Here is an 18,634-nt window from a genome sequence, read left to right on the forward strand (position 1 = left end):
GGAGTAGTTCAACTCTGTCCTATAGGGTCACTATGAGTCAGAATCGACTGGACGGCAATGGGCTTAGTTTTTGGTTTTATATAGTGAACTACCCTTAGCAAAAATGGGGTATAAAAATTGACTTTTGAAGTCAGGCTAATTATCAGACTTAGTGTTTTTCAGATTTCTGGCAACACTCTGAACCTCAGATCTTCATCTGTAAAATGGGACCAGCAAGCCTATCCTTATGAGGCTATTTCAAAAATAAAATGAGAAACAGAAGGAGAAGCACGGCATGCAGTGAACACTCAGCCTCTGTTCATTTCTCGACTTCCCCTTGGAAAGCTTTATTTTTTTAACTCAATGCCACTTTCTTTTGATCTGCCTTTTTCAGAGTAGCTGCTGGTTTTAAATGTCACCCCGAATTTACGCAAAATCAGAACACTGGAGATGTTTATTCTTTTTATAACCAACTCTCAATTTACTTGGCAAGTACAGAGAATGTTCAATCTGTTTTGTTCCACCTTCTGAGTTGGTATAAATATTGAGAACTCACTTGGAAATTATTTTAGTGTTTTGGCACACTGCACATAAGCTGAGTTAGAAGCACACAAAAAGGGCAAATAAATATATGTTTAAAAATTGAGAGCGGGATGGTGTAGTACATGTCAAGTGAAGGATCTCTGAGAAAGACCCTCTGGCAGTCTCCCAGAGAGAATGATTTTTCTACAAACATGCTCTCTATGGAATGATTTAACACTGCAATCTGGGACTGGAAGATTCTGCTATACCCCGGGCCCGTAATTCCCAGCTGAACAGGTGGCCCTGGGACTGTTAGGAAGGTCTGCAGGATGCAGCTTCTGCTGAGCCTGCTTTTTGGTCTCTGTTTATGTCATAATTTTGAAATACTAAGCTCTCCGCAGCAGATTCCTCCTCCGATCAAGACAGCCCTGGGAAATAATTTTCCATGATTTGGTATCTCCCTGAGCCTAGAAAACATCCTTGAAATGTTTGCTCTGTCCTCCTCCTAAGCATACACCATGACTCATCTGGCTAACAAAAAGGTAACTTGAGAAATCTACAGTAAGGCAATCAGAAGACTTATGACCTTTCCGGCCGAGTTACTATCGGAAAGCCCAAGAGTTACTCTTGGTATTTGCGAGGGTATGAAGAGAAGGTTAGCTGCAGAGGACAATTACCTAGCTGCACTCAAGGAGTTTCCGCTGGTCAGATGCCGGTCTGCTGCCTCTGTGCCTCAGCACTTACATTACAGCCGCTCCCTCCTCTGGACTCTGCATTCTGTGCAGATCTTTAGTGCAGTTCTAACTCTGCTGCATTTTCACTTTGATGTGTACCCATCTGTCTTTCCTACTTGACTGTTCACTTCTTGGCCACCAGAGCCACATCTTTTCTTTGTATTCCCAGTAAGAACAATGACTGGTCCATTAAAAACCACTTAAAAGTATGAGAGAAAGAAAGGAAGGAAGGAGAGAGGGAGGGAGGCAGGACAGACAAACTAAAATCTTGATCAGGTCTCCAAGGAGTTAAATTGAATTAGAATAGTATAAAAAAGTGGTACTCAAACTTTTTAACTGAAATAAACCACCTCTGTCAACCTACCAAAACCAAAAATGAAACTTTACCTAAACTAATAGTGCTGTTTTGGAGGCAATATCAATACTGGAAGGGATTCATATAACGTTATAAGGAAGTGTTCAATTCATGCCAGAAACTGAGGTACAGTCATTGTCATATAACCGCATGCACCGTACAGATGGGTTGATCTAATCTTTGTGGTAAAGGTATCTGATCATTAATACAAAACAGACAGCTTTCCTGGTAGTAATACAAAGAGGCTGGTCCCAGGACAGTCTTCCCCGAATAGGATGACATTTCCTACAGTGCTCCTTTCTCTACCACCCAGTAATATCAACGTTAAATTCTGTAGTGCAAAGACACAGGGAAGAGTGGACGCACTGACTGGTAAGCTGTGTGGGCATGGAAGAAGCACTGGGCTAAGAGCTACACTAGACTCAGACACTGCTCCACTCCTGGTTAGCCATGTGGCCCAGGAGAGCCACTGGATCCTCCTGTGCCTGCTTTCTCATATGTAAATTAAGTGTTAATATCAAGTCTGAAAAACATCCATTTAGGTCTTAGAGCTTTAGGATTCTATGAAGGCTCCTCAAAGGCTCCTTGGGGGTGTGGGTGGGGCGGATGGAGGGGAAAGTATAGCACACATAAAGGGGAGGCTTGGCACCTTCGGTCAGGCAAAATACTAGCTCAATTTCTATCTGTTTTATACACTGAAATTCTACATAACATCTTGTTTGGGGGAAAAAGAACTCTACTGCTTAAAAGGGGGGAAAGCATGATAAATACTGAACCAAATGGCTTTCCTCCCTGTAATTTAAAGACCTCTCCCATGTTAAATCCAATTTTCCCCATTTATTTCTACTTTAGGAGACATATTGGCAAATGTCCATGGTCATTCATTCAACATATACTGGAGGCCTAGCAGGTGTGACCTCTGTGCTGGGTACTACGGGGACAATGGCCCAGCACTTAAAATCATCTGAGATCAAAATCAGAAAGTACTATAAAGCAAATCTAAAGGAAAGACCTACAATGTATTTTTCGCCCAAGATCTCGAGTTATTTTCATGGAGTTATTGGTGCAGAAATTAATATGTTAGCTATACACAAACACTCATTTTCTGTTATCTTAATGACTTGTAGAGAAGTGAGAAGGCAATGACCAAGAGCGGCAGCCCTGATGAATTGTGATGATGTTAATGCATATTTTGCAGACCACTGGAAAATTCTGCAAACATCTTATCAGCAATATGAGAACCTTGCCAACCATGATCAAAAACAGCCCCATCCCATTTCTCTTCCTAAAATCAACATTATGGGACAAGGGCTATGATCATCGCTTACATTCTTCTTGTCTCCTACTCCTCAACTGGGTAAATGGGAACATTTCAGCCAACGAAGTTCATCACAACAAGGTGCAAGATGGTGCTGGCAAAGAGAAAATCAGCAAAGGCTCGCTCCGGGGAGATGCCTTGGAAATCCGCTTTGTTCTGTGGGTTGATCTGTATTCTCAGACAAACTATAAATGAAACAAAAGTAAAAAAAAAGATTATCTAGAAGTATAAAACAAATGTCTGTTAATGAACACCCACATACCTATAACCCAACAATTCTATTTTTTAGTATATTAAAAAACACACACACACACAAAACCCCCTGCTTTTGAGTCGATTCCAACTCATAGCTACCCTACAGGACAGAGCAGAACTGTTTCCAAGGTAATAAATCTTTACGGAAGCAGACTGCCACATCTTTCTCCAGAGGAGCGGCTGGTGGGTTCAAACTGCTGACTTTTTGATTACCAGCTGAACGCTTTAATCACTGCGCCACCAGGGCTCCCTCAGAGAAATGAATGCATATGTGCAGCAAACAGCATGTGTAGGAAATGTTCACAGCAGTTTTACTCATGATGGCCCCAAACTAAAAAGTCTAAATGTCTATCAACAGTAAAATGGTGTCTTAGCTATCTAGTGCTGCTATAAAAAAATACCACAAGTAAGTGAATTTAACAGAAATTTATTTTAGGAGGCTAGAAGTCTGAATTCAGAGTGCTGGCTCTAGGAGAAGGCTTTCTTCCTCTGCAGGTTCTGGGGGAAAGTTCTTGTCTCTTTTCAGCTTCTATTACTTGGCGATCATGTGGCTTGGCATCTAATCTCCATCTCTGCTTATTTAATCCTTGTTTAATCTGCTCTTTTATAGCAAAGGGGATTGACTTAAGACATACCCTACACTAATACTGCCTCATTAACATAACAAAGAAGATCCATTCCCACGTGGGATTATAACCACAGGTATAGGCATTGGGGTTTACAACACATATTTTGGAGAGACACAATTCAAACCATAACAAACAGATAAATAAATTGTGGTATACACATACAAGAGACTACTACACGATGAGGAAAAAAAAAAAATCACATCTGCTACCAGGATGAATTTCATAAATACAATGCTGAGCAACACAATCCAGACATAAAAAAGTACATTCTATATGGTTCCATTTCTATAAAGCTTAAAACCTGGCAAAACCAATCTATGGTAATAGGAGTTAGGATAGCAGATTTATCTTTCATTGGAGGGGGATGACTGGGCAGGAGCAAGGAGGACGCTTCTGGGGTGCTGGAAATGTTCTTTACTTTGATCTGGGTGGTGTTAGATAGCTGAATTTAAAAATTCATCAAGTTGCACACTTGTTTGTTCTCTTAACAGTTTGCTAGAAGAAACTTAAAAAAATATGGCTGCTCAGAGTTAAGGTAAAAAACCAGAGGGATACTCAAAGAAAACAAACACAATCACAAAACCTCCAAAACTCTCTTATCTCCTGATTTAAGTTTCTAAGTATACCTAGATGGGGATGTAGGCAGGCTGAATGACAAAAAGTTATAAAAACGTGCATTATTTTCTAATAGAATACATGTATAACAATGGACAGCAGAGATTATAAATATTACATGCTCATCCACTAGGACCTCATAGTTGTACGTAAATTGTCTTTTATATCAAAGTTCCAGCAGCTGCTTGTTTATCTCAGAAAAGGCATGAGACCTCTGCTATGTAACTCTTGGCAGAGACCTCTCCATTGCCACATTTCTATACCTTTGAAGATTCCAACCTGATAAATTATCAACAGTCACCAGTTGACATGAAAAGGAAGTTCCAGGAGTGTACTCTGCCACAATGCTTTAATGCCTGTGATAAATTATGACACTACCTAAGAAAGCCCGAATTTGCTTGAGGCTAGCAACCATTCCATCACTAACGAACAAAAAGCTGCAAACTGAGATCTAACCCAAAGGTCAGAAAACTACCAGACTAGTCATCCAGAGCCCATCACCACGGCAACAGAGTTTTCCTCATGTAAATGCAGTGGAAGTACTGCTCATCTTTTTAGGTACCCAGACCCTTCAAAAAATGAAGGACACGGACTGAAACTTGGGCAACCAATTAAAATCCTGCTGTAGAGAGCACAGATTAGCACATCCGTTTGGGAGGCCAACTGGCAAAGTCTACTAACATTTAAAATGTTTTTACCTTTTGACTAGGGAATTTGTTACAGAACAAAGAAATTGGAAAGGCATGCAGAAAAGTTTAGGAAAAAAACCCTAAAATCAGTCCAAATGTTATCAAGAGGATTAGTTAAATAAACTACACTACAGACATCCAATGCAATCCCATGCAGTTATTCAAAAAAAAAAAAAAATGAAGTAAATCTCTATATACTGGCAACAAAGCTATCCAAGATACATTAAGTAAAAAAAAAGAAAAAAAAACCATTCCACATTTGCTTCTAAAAATATAAATCATTATTTTGTCATTTTAGTTGGAATCTAGGAAAAATCTGGACAAATAAATACCAAACTATAAACAGTAGTTATTAGGGTGCAGGGATTGGAGGGAAGAAGTGTTTCAGAGATGAGGGGATGGTCATCATACAAAACTCCATGATGAAGACAGATAAAGTAATGAAATGATGTGTAATCACTATCATGACCACAGCAATCCAAGTTAATGTGATGACAGCCTAAGAAATAAGAATCCCACAGAGATGCAAAGGATTTTGGAGGTCGTGGACACCAACACCAAAGCTCATTTGCTGCATAAAAGCGGGCGGGGGTGGGCTTGCTGGGGCAGGCTGCATCAATCACCTGGGAAGCTTCCCAAAGCTGCATAAAAGCGGGTGGGGGTGGGCTTGCTGGGGAAGGCTGCACCAATCACCTGGGAAGCTTCCCAAACTACACTCACTACTTACAGACACTGATAAACCACCCCCAGGGAGAGAACTACAAACCTTCCAGAGCTTGTGCTACTGACGGGGATGTGTCATATCCCTCAGATGGGCCCCGTACCCAAGAAAAATGACTTCTCAAAAAGCTCCTCCACAAATATCCTTCAGTCTCTCCCTGAGCACTTCCAAAGATGGAAATCTATTACCTCCTGAGGCAGCTGGTTCCATTTGGGGTAGTTCTAACTTAATCTATCTTTGTGCATGTTCATTTATTCAGCAAAATATTTACTAAGCACCTACTATGAGCCAGGCATTGTTCCAGGTTCTAGGAACACAGCACAAAACAAAACAGACAAGATTCTGGCTCCCAACGCGCTTACACTCCAAGGGAAAGAAATACATGATAAACAAGTAAACAAACTAGGAAATATCAGGTAGTAATACATGCCAAAGGAGCCCAGGTGGCACAGTGGTTAAAGCGATCAGCTGCTAACTAAAAGATCAGCGGTTCAAAACCAACAGCGCTCCGCAGGAGAAAGATGTGGCAGTCAGCTTCCGTAAAGATTGACTGTCTTGGAAACCCTATGGGGCAGTTCTACTCTGTCCTACAGGGTCGCGATGAGTTGGAATCAACTCAACGGCAGTGGGGTTGGGGTGGAATATGTGCCAAAAAGAAAATAAAACAGGATACTAGTGACCAGGAATCTGTTATTCAGTGGTCATAGAAGGCCTCTCTAAGGTCTAAAATACAGACCAATATCTGACTGATCAGGAGCCAGCCATGCAAAGACCTGGGGGCAGAGCATTCCAGGTATCAAGAACAATCTTGGCTTGTTCTAGGTGTTAACAGGACAGAGTGACCAGACTGTAGGGGTCAAGGGGACGTAGGAAACGAGGGCCAAATCCTGTGGGATTCTGTAAGCCTTAGCAGACTCTGGATTTAGTTCTAAGGGCAAAGGAACACCAGTTCAGGGTTTTGGGAGGTGAGTAAAATGATCTAATTTACATTTCTTAAGGCTGCTAGAGCTGCGATGGTAGACAATGATTTGTGGGGTTAAAGCAGAGCGATCACTTAGGAGCCTAAAAGCTCAGGGTAATGGTAGTAAAAACAGGCAAAAGCGAAGAGGTACAGATTATATTTTGAAAAACAGGGCTTGGTGATGAAATGAAGGAGACAGGATGGCAGGGAAACCTAAATTTTTGGCTTCAGCAACTCAACCAATGGTGATGCCATGTACTGACTGGTGGGGCAGATGGTGGGGAGGGTTCAATTTGGGACATGGTAAGTTGGAGGTATTTATAAGACATCAAGTGGAAATGTCAAGTTGGCAACTGGACGTACTATGTTGGAATTTAGGGCACAGGTCAAAACTAAGAACGTAAATGTGGATAGTTGCAGGTATATAGATACTTAAATCCACCTACGGAAAAAACAGGGAAGTGAAGGAGTCTAGAACCACACCCTTGGACAGAGAAGTACCTAGCACAAACAGTAAGAAGGAACCACCAAGGAAGTGAGGTAAGAAGGAGCAACCACGAGTGTCATACTGTCGAAGCTTAGAGAGAAAGCATTTCACAGAGAAGAAAGTGAGTGGCCAGCTCTGGTAACTGCTAAATGCGGCAAAGCAGTCAGGTAAAGTGAGGCAGAAAACGAACATGGGATTTAGCAATATGGCAAGAGTAATTTTCATGAATTGGAAGGAAAAGACCACCACCAAGAGTTAAGAAAATGAATGGAAAGTGAGAAAGTGGAAACGGCAACTAGTCTTTCGAGTAATTTTGTGATAATGGAGAAGAAATGGGATAGTAGCTGGAGGAGTAGTCAAAGTAAAAAGGAAACCGAGAATGCTCCAGTAGCAACAGAAATTAATGATACACAACGGGAGGCTAACTGTAGGACTGAGTCACGAGGAGAGCAACAGAAGACTGGGTGCTCTGCACAAGTGGAGGAGCTGGCCTTTATAGGAAAGGGACACATCATCCACCATAATGGGAAGTAAGTTAGGGACAACCAGTAACACTGCAGGTGGGCTGCTATGATCCAGGGCGAGAAAATGAAGGGATTCCTCTCTTACCGCCTCCATTTTTTTAGTGAAAAAATAAAACAAGATTGTCAACTGCAGAGCACAGGAAAAGAAGAAATACAGGAGAGTGTGAGAAGAGTAGTTATGAAATATATTTTGGGACAACTAACATATTACAGAAGTATTATAAGACTGGTGGGCAGGGTTGAGTGACCACTTGAGATCTGTGCTCCTATCCTGGCCAACACTTCTCCATCACAGCCCTATACCCATATTTACTTCCTGTATCTCCCAATAGATAGGAGCTCTATATAATCCACATCTTTCACAGCAGAATCTCCAGCACCTTAGCAGAGAACCTGGCACATAATTGCTCAGTATTTGGAATCATATATGCCCGTTCTCAATTTAACATATACAGTGTTAAGCACTGAAGAGGCACAGATGACAAGACAGCCCCTCAAGAGCTAACCTTCCAGCAGGAGGACAGACCCGCAAACAAATACAGGACAAAATCAAAGTGCGACATCACACACACACAAAGGGGAAGCAGAATACAGGCAAAAGGGAATTTAACTCCACTGCGATCATCCCTGGTGAAACCCTGGAAACCCTGGTGGCATAGTGGTTAAGCGCTACAGCTGCTAACCAACAGGTTGGCAGTTCAAATCCACCAGGCACTCCTTGGAAACTCTATGAGGCAGTTCTACTCTGTCCTATAGGGTCGCTATGAGTCGGAATTGACTCGACGGCAGTGTGTTTGGTTTGGGTTTTTTGGCGATCATCCCAAACGAAGTTGCAGCACTTGAGCTGAGAATAAGAAGTGAAGGAATTTTCCAGGCAGGCAAGCAAAGGTAAAAAGCTTGACATACGAGGGCATGTTCAGGAATAACAAGCAGCTCAATAATACTGGAGCTTAAAGTATGGGGGGGTGGGAGGGAGCAAGAGCTGAAGCTGGAGATAAAAAACAGCCTGTATCATAAAATGTAGATTTTACTTTAGAAGCCACAACACATTTTATGTGTGGAGTGACACAATCGGATTTGCAAATCAAATCAACCCTGTAAACACAGAAGATGGACTGCAGGGAGAGCAACTAAAGGCAGCGAGGCCAGTGAGCAGAATTAGAGTATTTTAGATAAGCGATATTGAGCACCAGAGGCACTGCGGATGAAGAGGTGGCAACGGATATGAAAGATATTTAGAAAAAAAGATTATCAGGCATAAGACTGGCAAACTTCCAATCCCTTATGTCTCAGTTATGGGAGAGTATTAGGCCCCATAATTGTGATGAGTAATTCCAAAAGAAAGTCAGGGTCCCAGTCCACACAGCCCACTAGCTCCCCATGAGATAGAGAACACTCCAGATGCAGCCCCCTTGCCATTCAAATTCCAACTGCTTTTGAATTTGTAAACTGGGGGTAAACTTTTTTTTTTTTAATTTAAGCCAAAATTGTACTGTATAGATTAGAGGACAGAGAAGACCAAAGCTGGGAAATGATTTTTAAAATGATTATAAGAACAAAGATTAACTTTAGGGATAGGCTTAATGTTCTCCACTTACACCCATCCTAAAATAAGCACTTTAAAACAGCAGAAAGACTTCAGTTAGGTAAAGAAGAATGATCAAATTAGAAGGGCTACCAACCCTGGAACATTACTCTAAAAAAGTGACAGATGGCCTCCTCTAAAGATATCTGAAGGAGCCCTGGTGGTGTCATGGTTAAACACAGCTGATTAGCAAAAAGTTGGCAGTTTGAACCCACCAGCCTCTCCAAGGGAGAAAGATGCGGTAGTCGGCTTCCAAGATTACAGCCTTGGAAACCCTATGAGGCAATTCTACTCTGTCCTAAGGGATCGCTATGAATCAGGATCAACTTGACAGCAACGGATTTAGTTTTTTTTTTTTTTGGTTGAAAATGCCTAACCACAAGATAAACAGTCACCTGCTGAGGATGTCTGAAATTCATCTGGAAGAAGACAAATACTCTACCTCTGCTGATTAAAAGAAAAAAAAATCTTTCAAAGGATATTTTCTTTTGCTCCTTGAAACATGGGTAGATCTCCCAGCCAGCAGGGAATAGGAAAAAAAAAGACCATTTTAATACCATCTGGTCCAATAACACCACACTTCTTGAAAGTGTGATAAGCATTCTAAATTGGTTAAAAACGTACTGATCCATTTCCAAAGAGCATGTGCTAATTAACATATGCAGGGGGATGCAAGAGAATAGAGACTGCCGAAAAGAAATTAGGGAATCAGACTAAAGGACTTTTTCCTCCAATTCATCCTACATGCTAACACCAATTCACCAATTTTAAGTTTCTCCCCCAATTCGGAAAAAAAAAAAAAAATCCCCAGATACTTTCCTATCACCTGCAGGCTAAAAACCAAACTCCCTGGCCTGACATTCAAAGCTCTATCATCCGGTTCCACCAATTCCTTCCACATCCACTCACCACCACCAGTTGCTGTCGATTCCAACACATAGAGACCCATGTGTGTTAGATTATAACTATGCGCCACAGGGTTTTCAATGGCTGGTTTTTTTGGAAGTAGACTGCCAGGCCTTTCTTCCTAGGCACCTCTGGGTAGACTTGAACCTTAGACCTTTCGGTTAACAACTGATCACACCACCTAGGGGCTTGGTCCTTCAACATAATCTTCTACAACTCTCCTCCAGTCAAATTGGTGTCCTCCCTTCCTTTCCAACAGGAAACGCACCACAGGGAAGCCAGTAACCCCAGCACCATAAATAGGTACATGGCTTCTTTTACCAAAAATCATAACAAAGAATAAGCATCCAGATTTCAAATTCTTCACTAAAAGCAGCCTCCCCTTAATGATCTGGGCTAACAAATGGCAGAGGACATAAATTTAATAAGACCAACGCTGTCAAGAGAAATGTAAATAGTATCTTCTGTCAACTATGATTTGTCCTGAATCCTTTCTCTTTCTGAAGACACATTCATTCCTCTGGTCTAATTATCTATTCTAACAAATCTGGAAATCGTAACTGCTCCCCCGTCCCCACCACCACTGGAAACCCTGGTGGTGTAGTGGTTAACAGCTACAGCTTCTGACCAAAAAGTCAGCAGTTTGAATTCACCAAGCACTCCTTGGAAACTCAACCGGGCAGTTCTACTCTGTCCCATAGGGTCATTATGAATCGGAATCGACTCGAAGGCAACAAGTTATCTCCCATATTGACCCCACTATTAACGAACGTGCCCTTTCACTAGGCATTCTCTTAGATGATAAGTGATCTAGTTCCTACTGGGGAGTAGGGGGAAAAAAAAACCTGTTGCCTTGGAGTTGATTCCAACTCATAGTGACACCAGTCTCAAAACAGGACTTTGCATAAGGAAAAGGCATCTGCTCAAAAAACTCTGACTTTATCAAACTAATCTATAACTTTAGTCCATACCCACTCTTTAACAAACCACACTCTTCTAAGGGGCTCCAAAAAGTCATTCTTAACCCTAAGGTCTTATAAAACCAGGGTGACTTCAGCATGAACGATTTCTTCAAAAAAAAAAAAAAAGCAAAGAATCAGCTTTGAGGCCCCTCCTGCCTTGCTAAAATGTATACAGCATATCTGATAATGGTAATGTATCAACTCCAAAGGCCAGTATGCTGCCAGAGAAAACCAGATCTTGGTCATCTGGGAAAAACTCAAAGATGATAATTAAATATCCAATCAATACACTAACTCTACAACTCCAGACCAGGCTAGTGCAAAAGTCATTAAGTCCTTCAAAACAACAACCAAACCAGTTGCTGTCAATTCCAACTCCTGGTGACTGTGTGTAGAACTGCACTCCATAGCGTCACCGCTGTGACTTTTTCGGAAGAAAACTGCTAGGCTTATTGGGTGGGTTCCAAGACATAACCATCTGCACTATCCAGGGACCATTCAGTCCTTAAGCCTATTTTAAGCTCTGAGAAAAAAGGAAGACGGCAGAAGTATCCATGGGGTGAGTTTGAACTCATGATCTGAACGGGTAAAAAGCATTCCATAGATCTGTAACTTTAAGTATCGCTGTAAGTGAAGTCCCCAGATAATTCTTATGCTGTATTTTGTATGCCTGTACCCCAACTAGACTGTAAACTTTGTGGTCAAGGAACATATACTTAATGTACCCCCAACAGTTCTCACCATAATATCCTGTATTAGACTCAAAATTCAATTGATGACCTGATGATCGTGCTGGAAAAAAAATAAATTCTGGCATGTTTTCAATGTCAAGGGCAGTGACTGGAAAGGCCCACGTGGTGGTCACCAAAAAGTGGACTAACACTCCCTGGGTCAAGTCTGGACTCAGTATTCATTGGATACCTTTTGGGCTGGAAGTGTCAGATATCGACAAAAACTTATGGGGATAGTCAGCTCTCATTAAACGTGACAAACTACCAGGTATCAAATGCTGGTAATGAGAAGGAAAAATAAAACTAAAAGAGAGAATTATGTGCAAAAAATTTGACTTCTAAATAGTGCAATAACAGTTTCATCCACAAGAAATAAGTAGGAATGGCTAAAACCCTAAGTCAAGTAAAGGGTGATTCACCAAGCAATATACACTATGCCTTACACTGTTCACTGAAACGTTTCACTGGAGGTTAGTACTGATTAGCCAAGATGAGAGATGATTTAGAGTTAGGATTTTCACCTTAAAAGTCTACCAGCTTTGAAGGTGTGTTAGAAAGTTAAGTGAGTTGGAAATAGGGTCAATCTAAAGTGGAGTGAATCACCAGGATGAGCAGCAGCATGAAGGTGGTTTCCTTAGAGATTTAATTCTAGCTCCTAGGTAGCTGGGGTGGCATTAGGCCTGTGACAAACTTTCTGAGCCTCAATTGCCCCGTTCACAAAAGAGAACAAGACACGCTCTTTCCAGAGCTTCGTGGGGCGGTGGTCTGATATAAAATACCGTGAGAATAAAAGGCAACGCACCAAAGTAACACATCATTATTGCTATTACTTATAGAATCATTACCCGCCAGGATGAAGCTTCCCACACAAGAGATGAAGCCCGAGAGGAAAGAGTTGAAAGGAAAAGTCCCCACGAGAAGACAATAACCGAACTGCAGCGCCCCGGTCAGCAGTATATACAGGAGGTACGCGTCCAGCAACTTCAGACGCTGCGGAGTAGAGCTCAAGTACTCTTCTAAGAACCGCGAGATCACCGACACTACCGACGCCGACATGACTACTCGCTCGGTTCTCGGGCCCGCGCTCCGGAAACTCCCCGCGGATCCGACGACCACACCGGATGTAAAGCTTGCACATGCGCACCGCTACGGACCAGGTCCGCCCTCTCCGAGATGACTATATGCGCAGGCGTAAAAGCTACCAGAGGCGCGTAGTAACTATTGCGCAGACGCAGAATGCTTCGCGGGACAGCAAACGACAGCCAGAAAAAGCTAATGCGCCTGCGCAAAAGATACGTCACTGGGCTGGAGACGTGTACTCTCTTCGTTCTATTTCCGCCGTCAGGTTGGTGACGCCCATAGTTGCTCTGGCAACGAGATACTGTGGCAGGAAGAGGGGGAGAGGTTTCACGACGTACATCGTGGGTAACATAGGGTTCCGGCTCTTTTTGGACCTCCCGCGTTTTCAAAGATTAACTGGATCTGCTTTGAGGCAATGGCTGGCGCTCCCGGGATTCGGTACCGGCCCTAATTATGTTAGGGACGCTGTCTGCGGATACCCGTCCCGCATCTTTGGAGCAAATCAAGCCCCCCTGCAGTGAGAACCGCCGCGGCCAATCACTGCGCAGGCACCAGTTTAGACTTGGTTAGTGGGGTGGGCCGCGGGGGGTGGGGGGGTTAATCTATCCTGGGTCCTGAAGTGCAATGGGAATCTGGACCTGGGGCACTTACGACAAGTCGCAGTAGGACCCAAGCCCGCAGGTGTTCATTCAGCAAACACTTATTGAACGACTCCTTGGTGCCTGGCATTGTGCTAAATTGCAGGGACCCTCAGATGAATCAGATATAGTCGCCGCCTTCCAAGAGCCTGTGACCAAGAGTAGAACGGACGATCATCGTGCATAGAGTATATGATCAAGTTTAGCGGCCCTCTGCCCTCAAACTGACATCTTTAACCCGGTGTCATATCCCCAGGATGTCAGCGCCAAAGGCCTGCAAGAGCATGTCTGATCCAACCCCTACCCCCTCCAGTTTATTTTGCAGAGGAAAATTAGGGTTTGAGGGTTTGTTTTTTTGTTTTAACAAGTGGAATTAACTATTTTTAACGTTTTATGTTCTTTATTTTTAATAATCTGTGCCCTAATTTCTGGCTTTCAGCCTAAACGTTTTTATGTTGCTGAGGAAAAAAGAGAGTAGATAGCCAGGCTGGTTCCTATTTCCATATAATATGCAGGAAGCATCCGTTTTTCTCACTAGTTGAACCTTTCTCACCTACCCCTCAGTGCTCTACAGGCTGGGCTGATGCTTTTTTATCATTCAGGAGTGGATTCCACAGGGGGGTTTTATTCCATCAGCCAGTCTCTTTCCAGCAGTTTCTCCCTTATGTGTTGTCTGCCTTTGATCCGTGTCAACTATCATCATTAGCATCTCCACAGGAACTCCCGCAGGGGAAAAGCAGAAAAGATGAAAAACTTCAAATTCACTTATCTAATGCATCCTTTTCTGAGATGCATTTCACACGAATATAATGAGCTAAATCTTTTCTGGGCTACTAAAAACTGCAAGAAAAGGTCTTGTTCTGTGTTCAGTTTATGATTCTGTAATCATTGAAACATTTTTAACCAAGCTATGATTAACCAAAAAAAAAAAACCACTGCCGTAGAGTTGATCCTGACTTATACCCTATAGGACAGAGTAAAAATTGTCCCATAGGGCTTCCAAAGCTGTAATCTTTACAGAAGCAGACTGCTACATCTTTCTCGCTAAGTGGCTGGTGGGTTCGAACCACCTATCTTTTGGATCACTTTAGCCACTGTGCCACCAGGGCTTCTCAACCTATCATTGATTAAAACAAAAAAAAAAACAAACCTACTTCCATGTAGTCAATTCCAACTCAGTGACCCTGTAGGGCAGAGTAGAACTGCTCCGTAGGGTTTTCAAGGAGCAACTGATGGGTTGGAACTGCCAGCCAACCTTTTGGTTAGTACCTGAGTTCTTAACCACTGTGCCACCAGGTCTCCCCAACCTATCATTAGGAAGTTGCTAATACTAGTATGGTTTCAGTTAGTTAAATGGGAATATTAATATAATATGCAAAGAAATTCATATCCAGAATAGTGGATGAGTGCAAGCTCTAGAGTCAGACAAACCTGGGTTTGAACCTTGATTATGCTGTTTACTAGTTGTCTAATCTGGGACAATTTAGTCTGCGCCTTAGTCGTCTTGTGCTGCTGTAACAGAAATACCACAAGTGGATAGCTTTAACAAAGAGAAATTTATTCTTTCAAAGTCTATTAGGCTACAAGTCCAAATTCAGGGTGTCAGCTCCAAGGGAAGGTTTTCTCTCTCTTTTTGCTCTGGAGAAAGGTCCTTGTCATCAATCTTCCCTTGGTCTGGGAGCACCTCAACACAGGAACCTCAGGTCCAAAGGATGTGCTCTGCTCTGGGCAGAGTTTGGTTTAAAACACTGATCTTGTAGATCTCATCAATTTGACTGCCAATAATCCACTTTATTACATCATAGTGATAGGATTTACAATACATAGGGAAATCACATCAGATGACAAAATGGTAGACAATCATACAAGTCTGGGAATCATGACCTAGCCAAGTTGACGGATATTTTGGGGGGACACAATTCAATCTATGACAGTCTGAAAGCCTCACTTTCCTTTTCTGTGAAATGGAAGTAAAATACCTGGATTATTTGGATGTTGTTAGGATTAAACTAGGTAATGTTTAGCATTAACCACTTAGCACAGTCCTTGACACACAGTAAATGTTCAGTAAATGTTTGCTCTTACTAATTAACTCTGCTTGCTCCATTTCTCTGAATAATTAAAGGTTGGCCAAACCACAGAGCCTGATATGTTGGGCGTACAAAAAAAATGGCACTGTAGAGACTGCAGTCCAGATGGCTCTCAAGAGGCAAATCAAATTTAGAAGTTGAAGCTGAAGTCAAAGTAGACCTTAGGGGTTTTATGACTAAAACACTCAACATCATAAAACAGTGGGAGGGGCAAGAGGGTCCCCTTAAGAGCAAAGCCCATGATTTTACATCACGTGTGTCTGTACCGTAAGAAATGATATTCATTGTCAAAAGAAACAGAAAATCCTCCAAAGTTTAGGTAGAAAAGGACTCTTCTTAAATAAAAAAACAAAAATTTCTGCATGGGAATGAAGAATATTTTTTCCAAGTCTTTTTCCCTCATTTTCGTTTTCTCCTCAAGATCCCCCATTGCTTCTCTCTGCTACCATTGCATGTAACAGCTCTCCGTTATAAACTCAGGCCCCAGTGTGGCCAGAATCCTCTTCCTTCTGTTCTAATAGAGCCGATAAAATCAGATATTTTCAAAAGGAGATTTTTAAGAGGGATCAAATTGCAGACAGCACAAAGTCAATTTCCTAAAGTATTGCATTTCCCATCGAAGTCCTAACAAAGTAGCAAGTATCTTCAATGAATCCATATCCCTTCATCTTAACACCTGTCATTTCAGTTCCTGAAGGAGTGAAATGACTTTGCAGGCTCCTTTGTCTGATTTCCTTCCTTCCTTCCTAGCTCCTTGGCAGTCTCATAAAGAGACCCCCACAGTGGTGTCTTGCCCCGTCCCTGGCACCAAGAGAGAATCTACCATATCGTCCTTCCCAAGGACAGGACAACTCCTACAATGTGGGCCTGATATCATCAGTGCTTGAGCAACACTGTCCAGTAGAATTGTCTGCAGCGTTGGAAATATCCCTGCACTGTGTCCTGTGTGGTGGCCACTAGCCACATGTGGCTCTTTAGCACTTGGAATGTGGCTAGCATGACTGAGGAATTTTTATTTAATTTCTAGTAATTAAATCTAAATAGAAACGTGGCTAGTGACTATCATATTGGACCATGCTAGTGACTATCATAAAAAAAAAGAAATCCATTGCCATCAAGTCAACTCCAGCTCATAGCGACTTCATAGAATAGAGTAGAACTGCCCAATAGGGTTTCCAAGGAGTGCCTGGTGGATTAGAACTGCCGACCTTTTGGTTAGCAGCCAAGCTCTTAATAACTGAAGCAGTACAGTACATCTCCATGGCTACCATATTAGAGTTCTTCCACTCAGTTCCGTATTCTAAGGGTCACGCCATGTTCATAGTTCTTTCAAAGAGCAATGATGCCCTTTTGAAACCAAAGAACGATCTTTCCCTCCCAGGCCTGAGCTTTCAGTTTATCAGCTCCACCTACTTCTGGAATATTTAATGATGACTTAACAGGCGCAGGAAAGAGGTCTTGACAATATTAGTCTCCATCCATAAATACCATTAAAAAAAACAGGTTTGGTTTACATATCTGTCTCTTCACTAGACTTTTCATCCATTAATTTACCTGATAAATATTGAGCACCTATTCTGTGCCACACCCTATTCTAGGTGGTGGGAGCGAAATAGAGAACATTTATCTCGTTCTCTACTTTTGGTTCCTCATCTCATGAAACTTACTCTCTAGTGAAGGAAAACTGATAATAAATAAGTGAGCAAATGTGCAAGATAGTTTCAGATAGTGATAATTGTTACGAAGAAAAGAAAAAACTGTTAGAGTGACTGGGGGTCTCTTTTAGACACTGGTCAGGAGAGACTTAAGAAGACATTGAGCTTGAGCAGAGCTCTGAATACAAAGTTGCCGGCTCCACAAAGGGAAAAACAGCCTAGGATAGCAACAGATAGAAAGTCTACGGTATGTTTACAATTACAGCAGGTCGTTTTTCCATTGGAAACCCTGGTGGCATAGTGGTTAAGTGCTATGGCTGCTAACCAAGAGGTCGGCAGTTCAAATCCTCCAGGCGCTCCTTGGAAACTCTATCGGGCAGTTCTACTCTGTCCTGTAAGGTTGCTATGAGTCAGAATCGACGTGACAGCAGTGGGTTTGGTTTTGGTTTTTTGGTATTTTTCCTTTTGATGATTGTACTCTTAGTGACTTTGCCTAAGTACTTAATAATTGTATTCTCAGTGATTTTGAATAAGTATATTGATGAGAATAATGATAACAACAGCACTAAGTAACATTTTTTGCATAAATAAATGTACTAAATGTTTATTTAAATTATCTTGGTTAACCCTCACAAGTCACAATACACAAAAAGATGGAGGAAGAAATTATAAAGCAAAAACCAAACCCATTGTCACCGAGTCAACTCTGACTCATACTGGCCCGGTAGGACAAAGTAGAACTGCCACATAGTATTTCCAACGCTGTAAATCTTTATGGAAGCAAACTGCTACATCTTTCTCCGTCAGAGTGGGTAGTGGGTTTGAACTGCTGACCTTTCAGTTAGCAGCCAAATACTTAACCGCTGCACCACCAGGGCCCCTGAGGAAGAAATTCAAACAAACAAACTCGTTGCCTTGGAGTCGACCCTATAGGACAAAGTTGAACTGCCCCATAGGGTTTCCAAGGAGCAGCTGGTGGATTTGAACTGCTGACCTTTTGGTTACCAGCCATAACTCTTAACCGCTGCATACCAAGGGCTCCAGGAAGAAATTAAGAGGTGATAAATAACTTGCCTGAGGGGTTGAGTGGATAAGTGGCAAAGCCAAGATTGACCTTAACCCAGACCTCTGACCCCAGAATCCATACTTCTAATTTACCAATGAAGTGCTTTCTAAAAATGCCGTTTTCTGTCATCAG

The 18,634-nt window shown here is 42.1% G+C and overlaps 1 protein-coding gene across 2 annotated transcripts in view; it reads right to left on the reverse strand.

The window, feature by feature from the left end:
- Positions 1-13,102, reverse strand: part of DAD1 (defender against cell death 1) — an 83,557-nt gene extending 70,455 nt beyond the window's left edge. For both annotated transcript variants that reach the window (XM_049899234.1, XM_049899233.1), the window contains exons 1-2: positions 12,819-13,102; positions 2,919-3,093 (exon numbers count right to left, since the gene is read on the reverse strand). In XM_049899234.1, the coding sequence (XP_049755191.1) occupies positions 2,963-3,093; positions 12,819-13,029 (342 nt within the window). In that variant the 5' untranslated portion in view covers positions 13,030-13,102 and the 3' untranslated portion in view covers positions 2,919-2,962. The remainder of the gene's footprint in view (positions 1-2,918; positions 3,094-12,818) is intronic.
- Positions 13,103-18,634: the final 5,532 nt, after the last annotated feature.

Source organism: Elephas maximus, chromosome 10 (genome assembly GCF_024166365.1).
Source record: "Elephas maximus indicus isolate mEleMax1 chromosome 10, mEleMax1 primary haplotype, whole genome shotgun sequence".
Classification (NCBI taxonomy): domain Eukaryota; kingdom Metazoa; phylum Chordata; class Mammalia; order Proboscidea; family Elephantidae; genus Elephas; species Elephas maximus.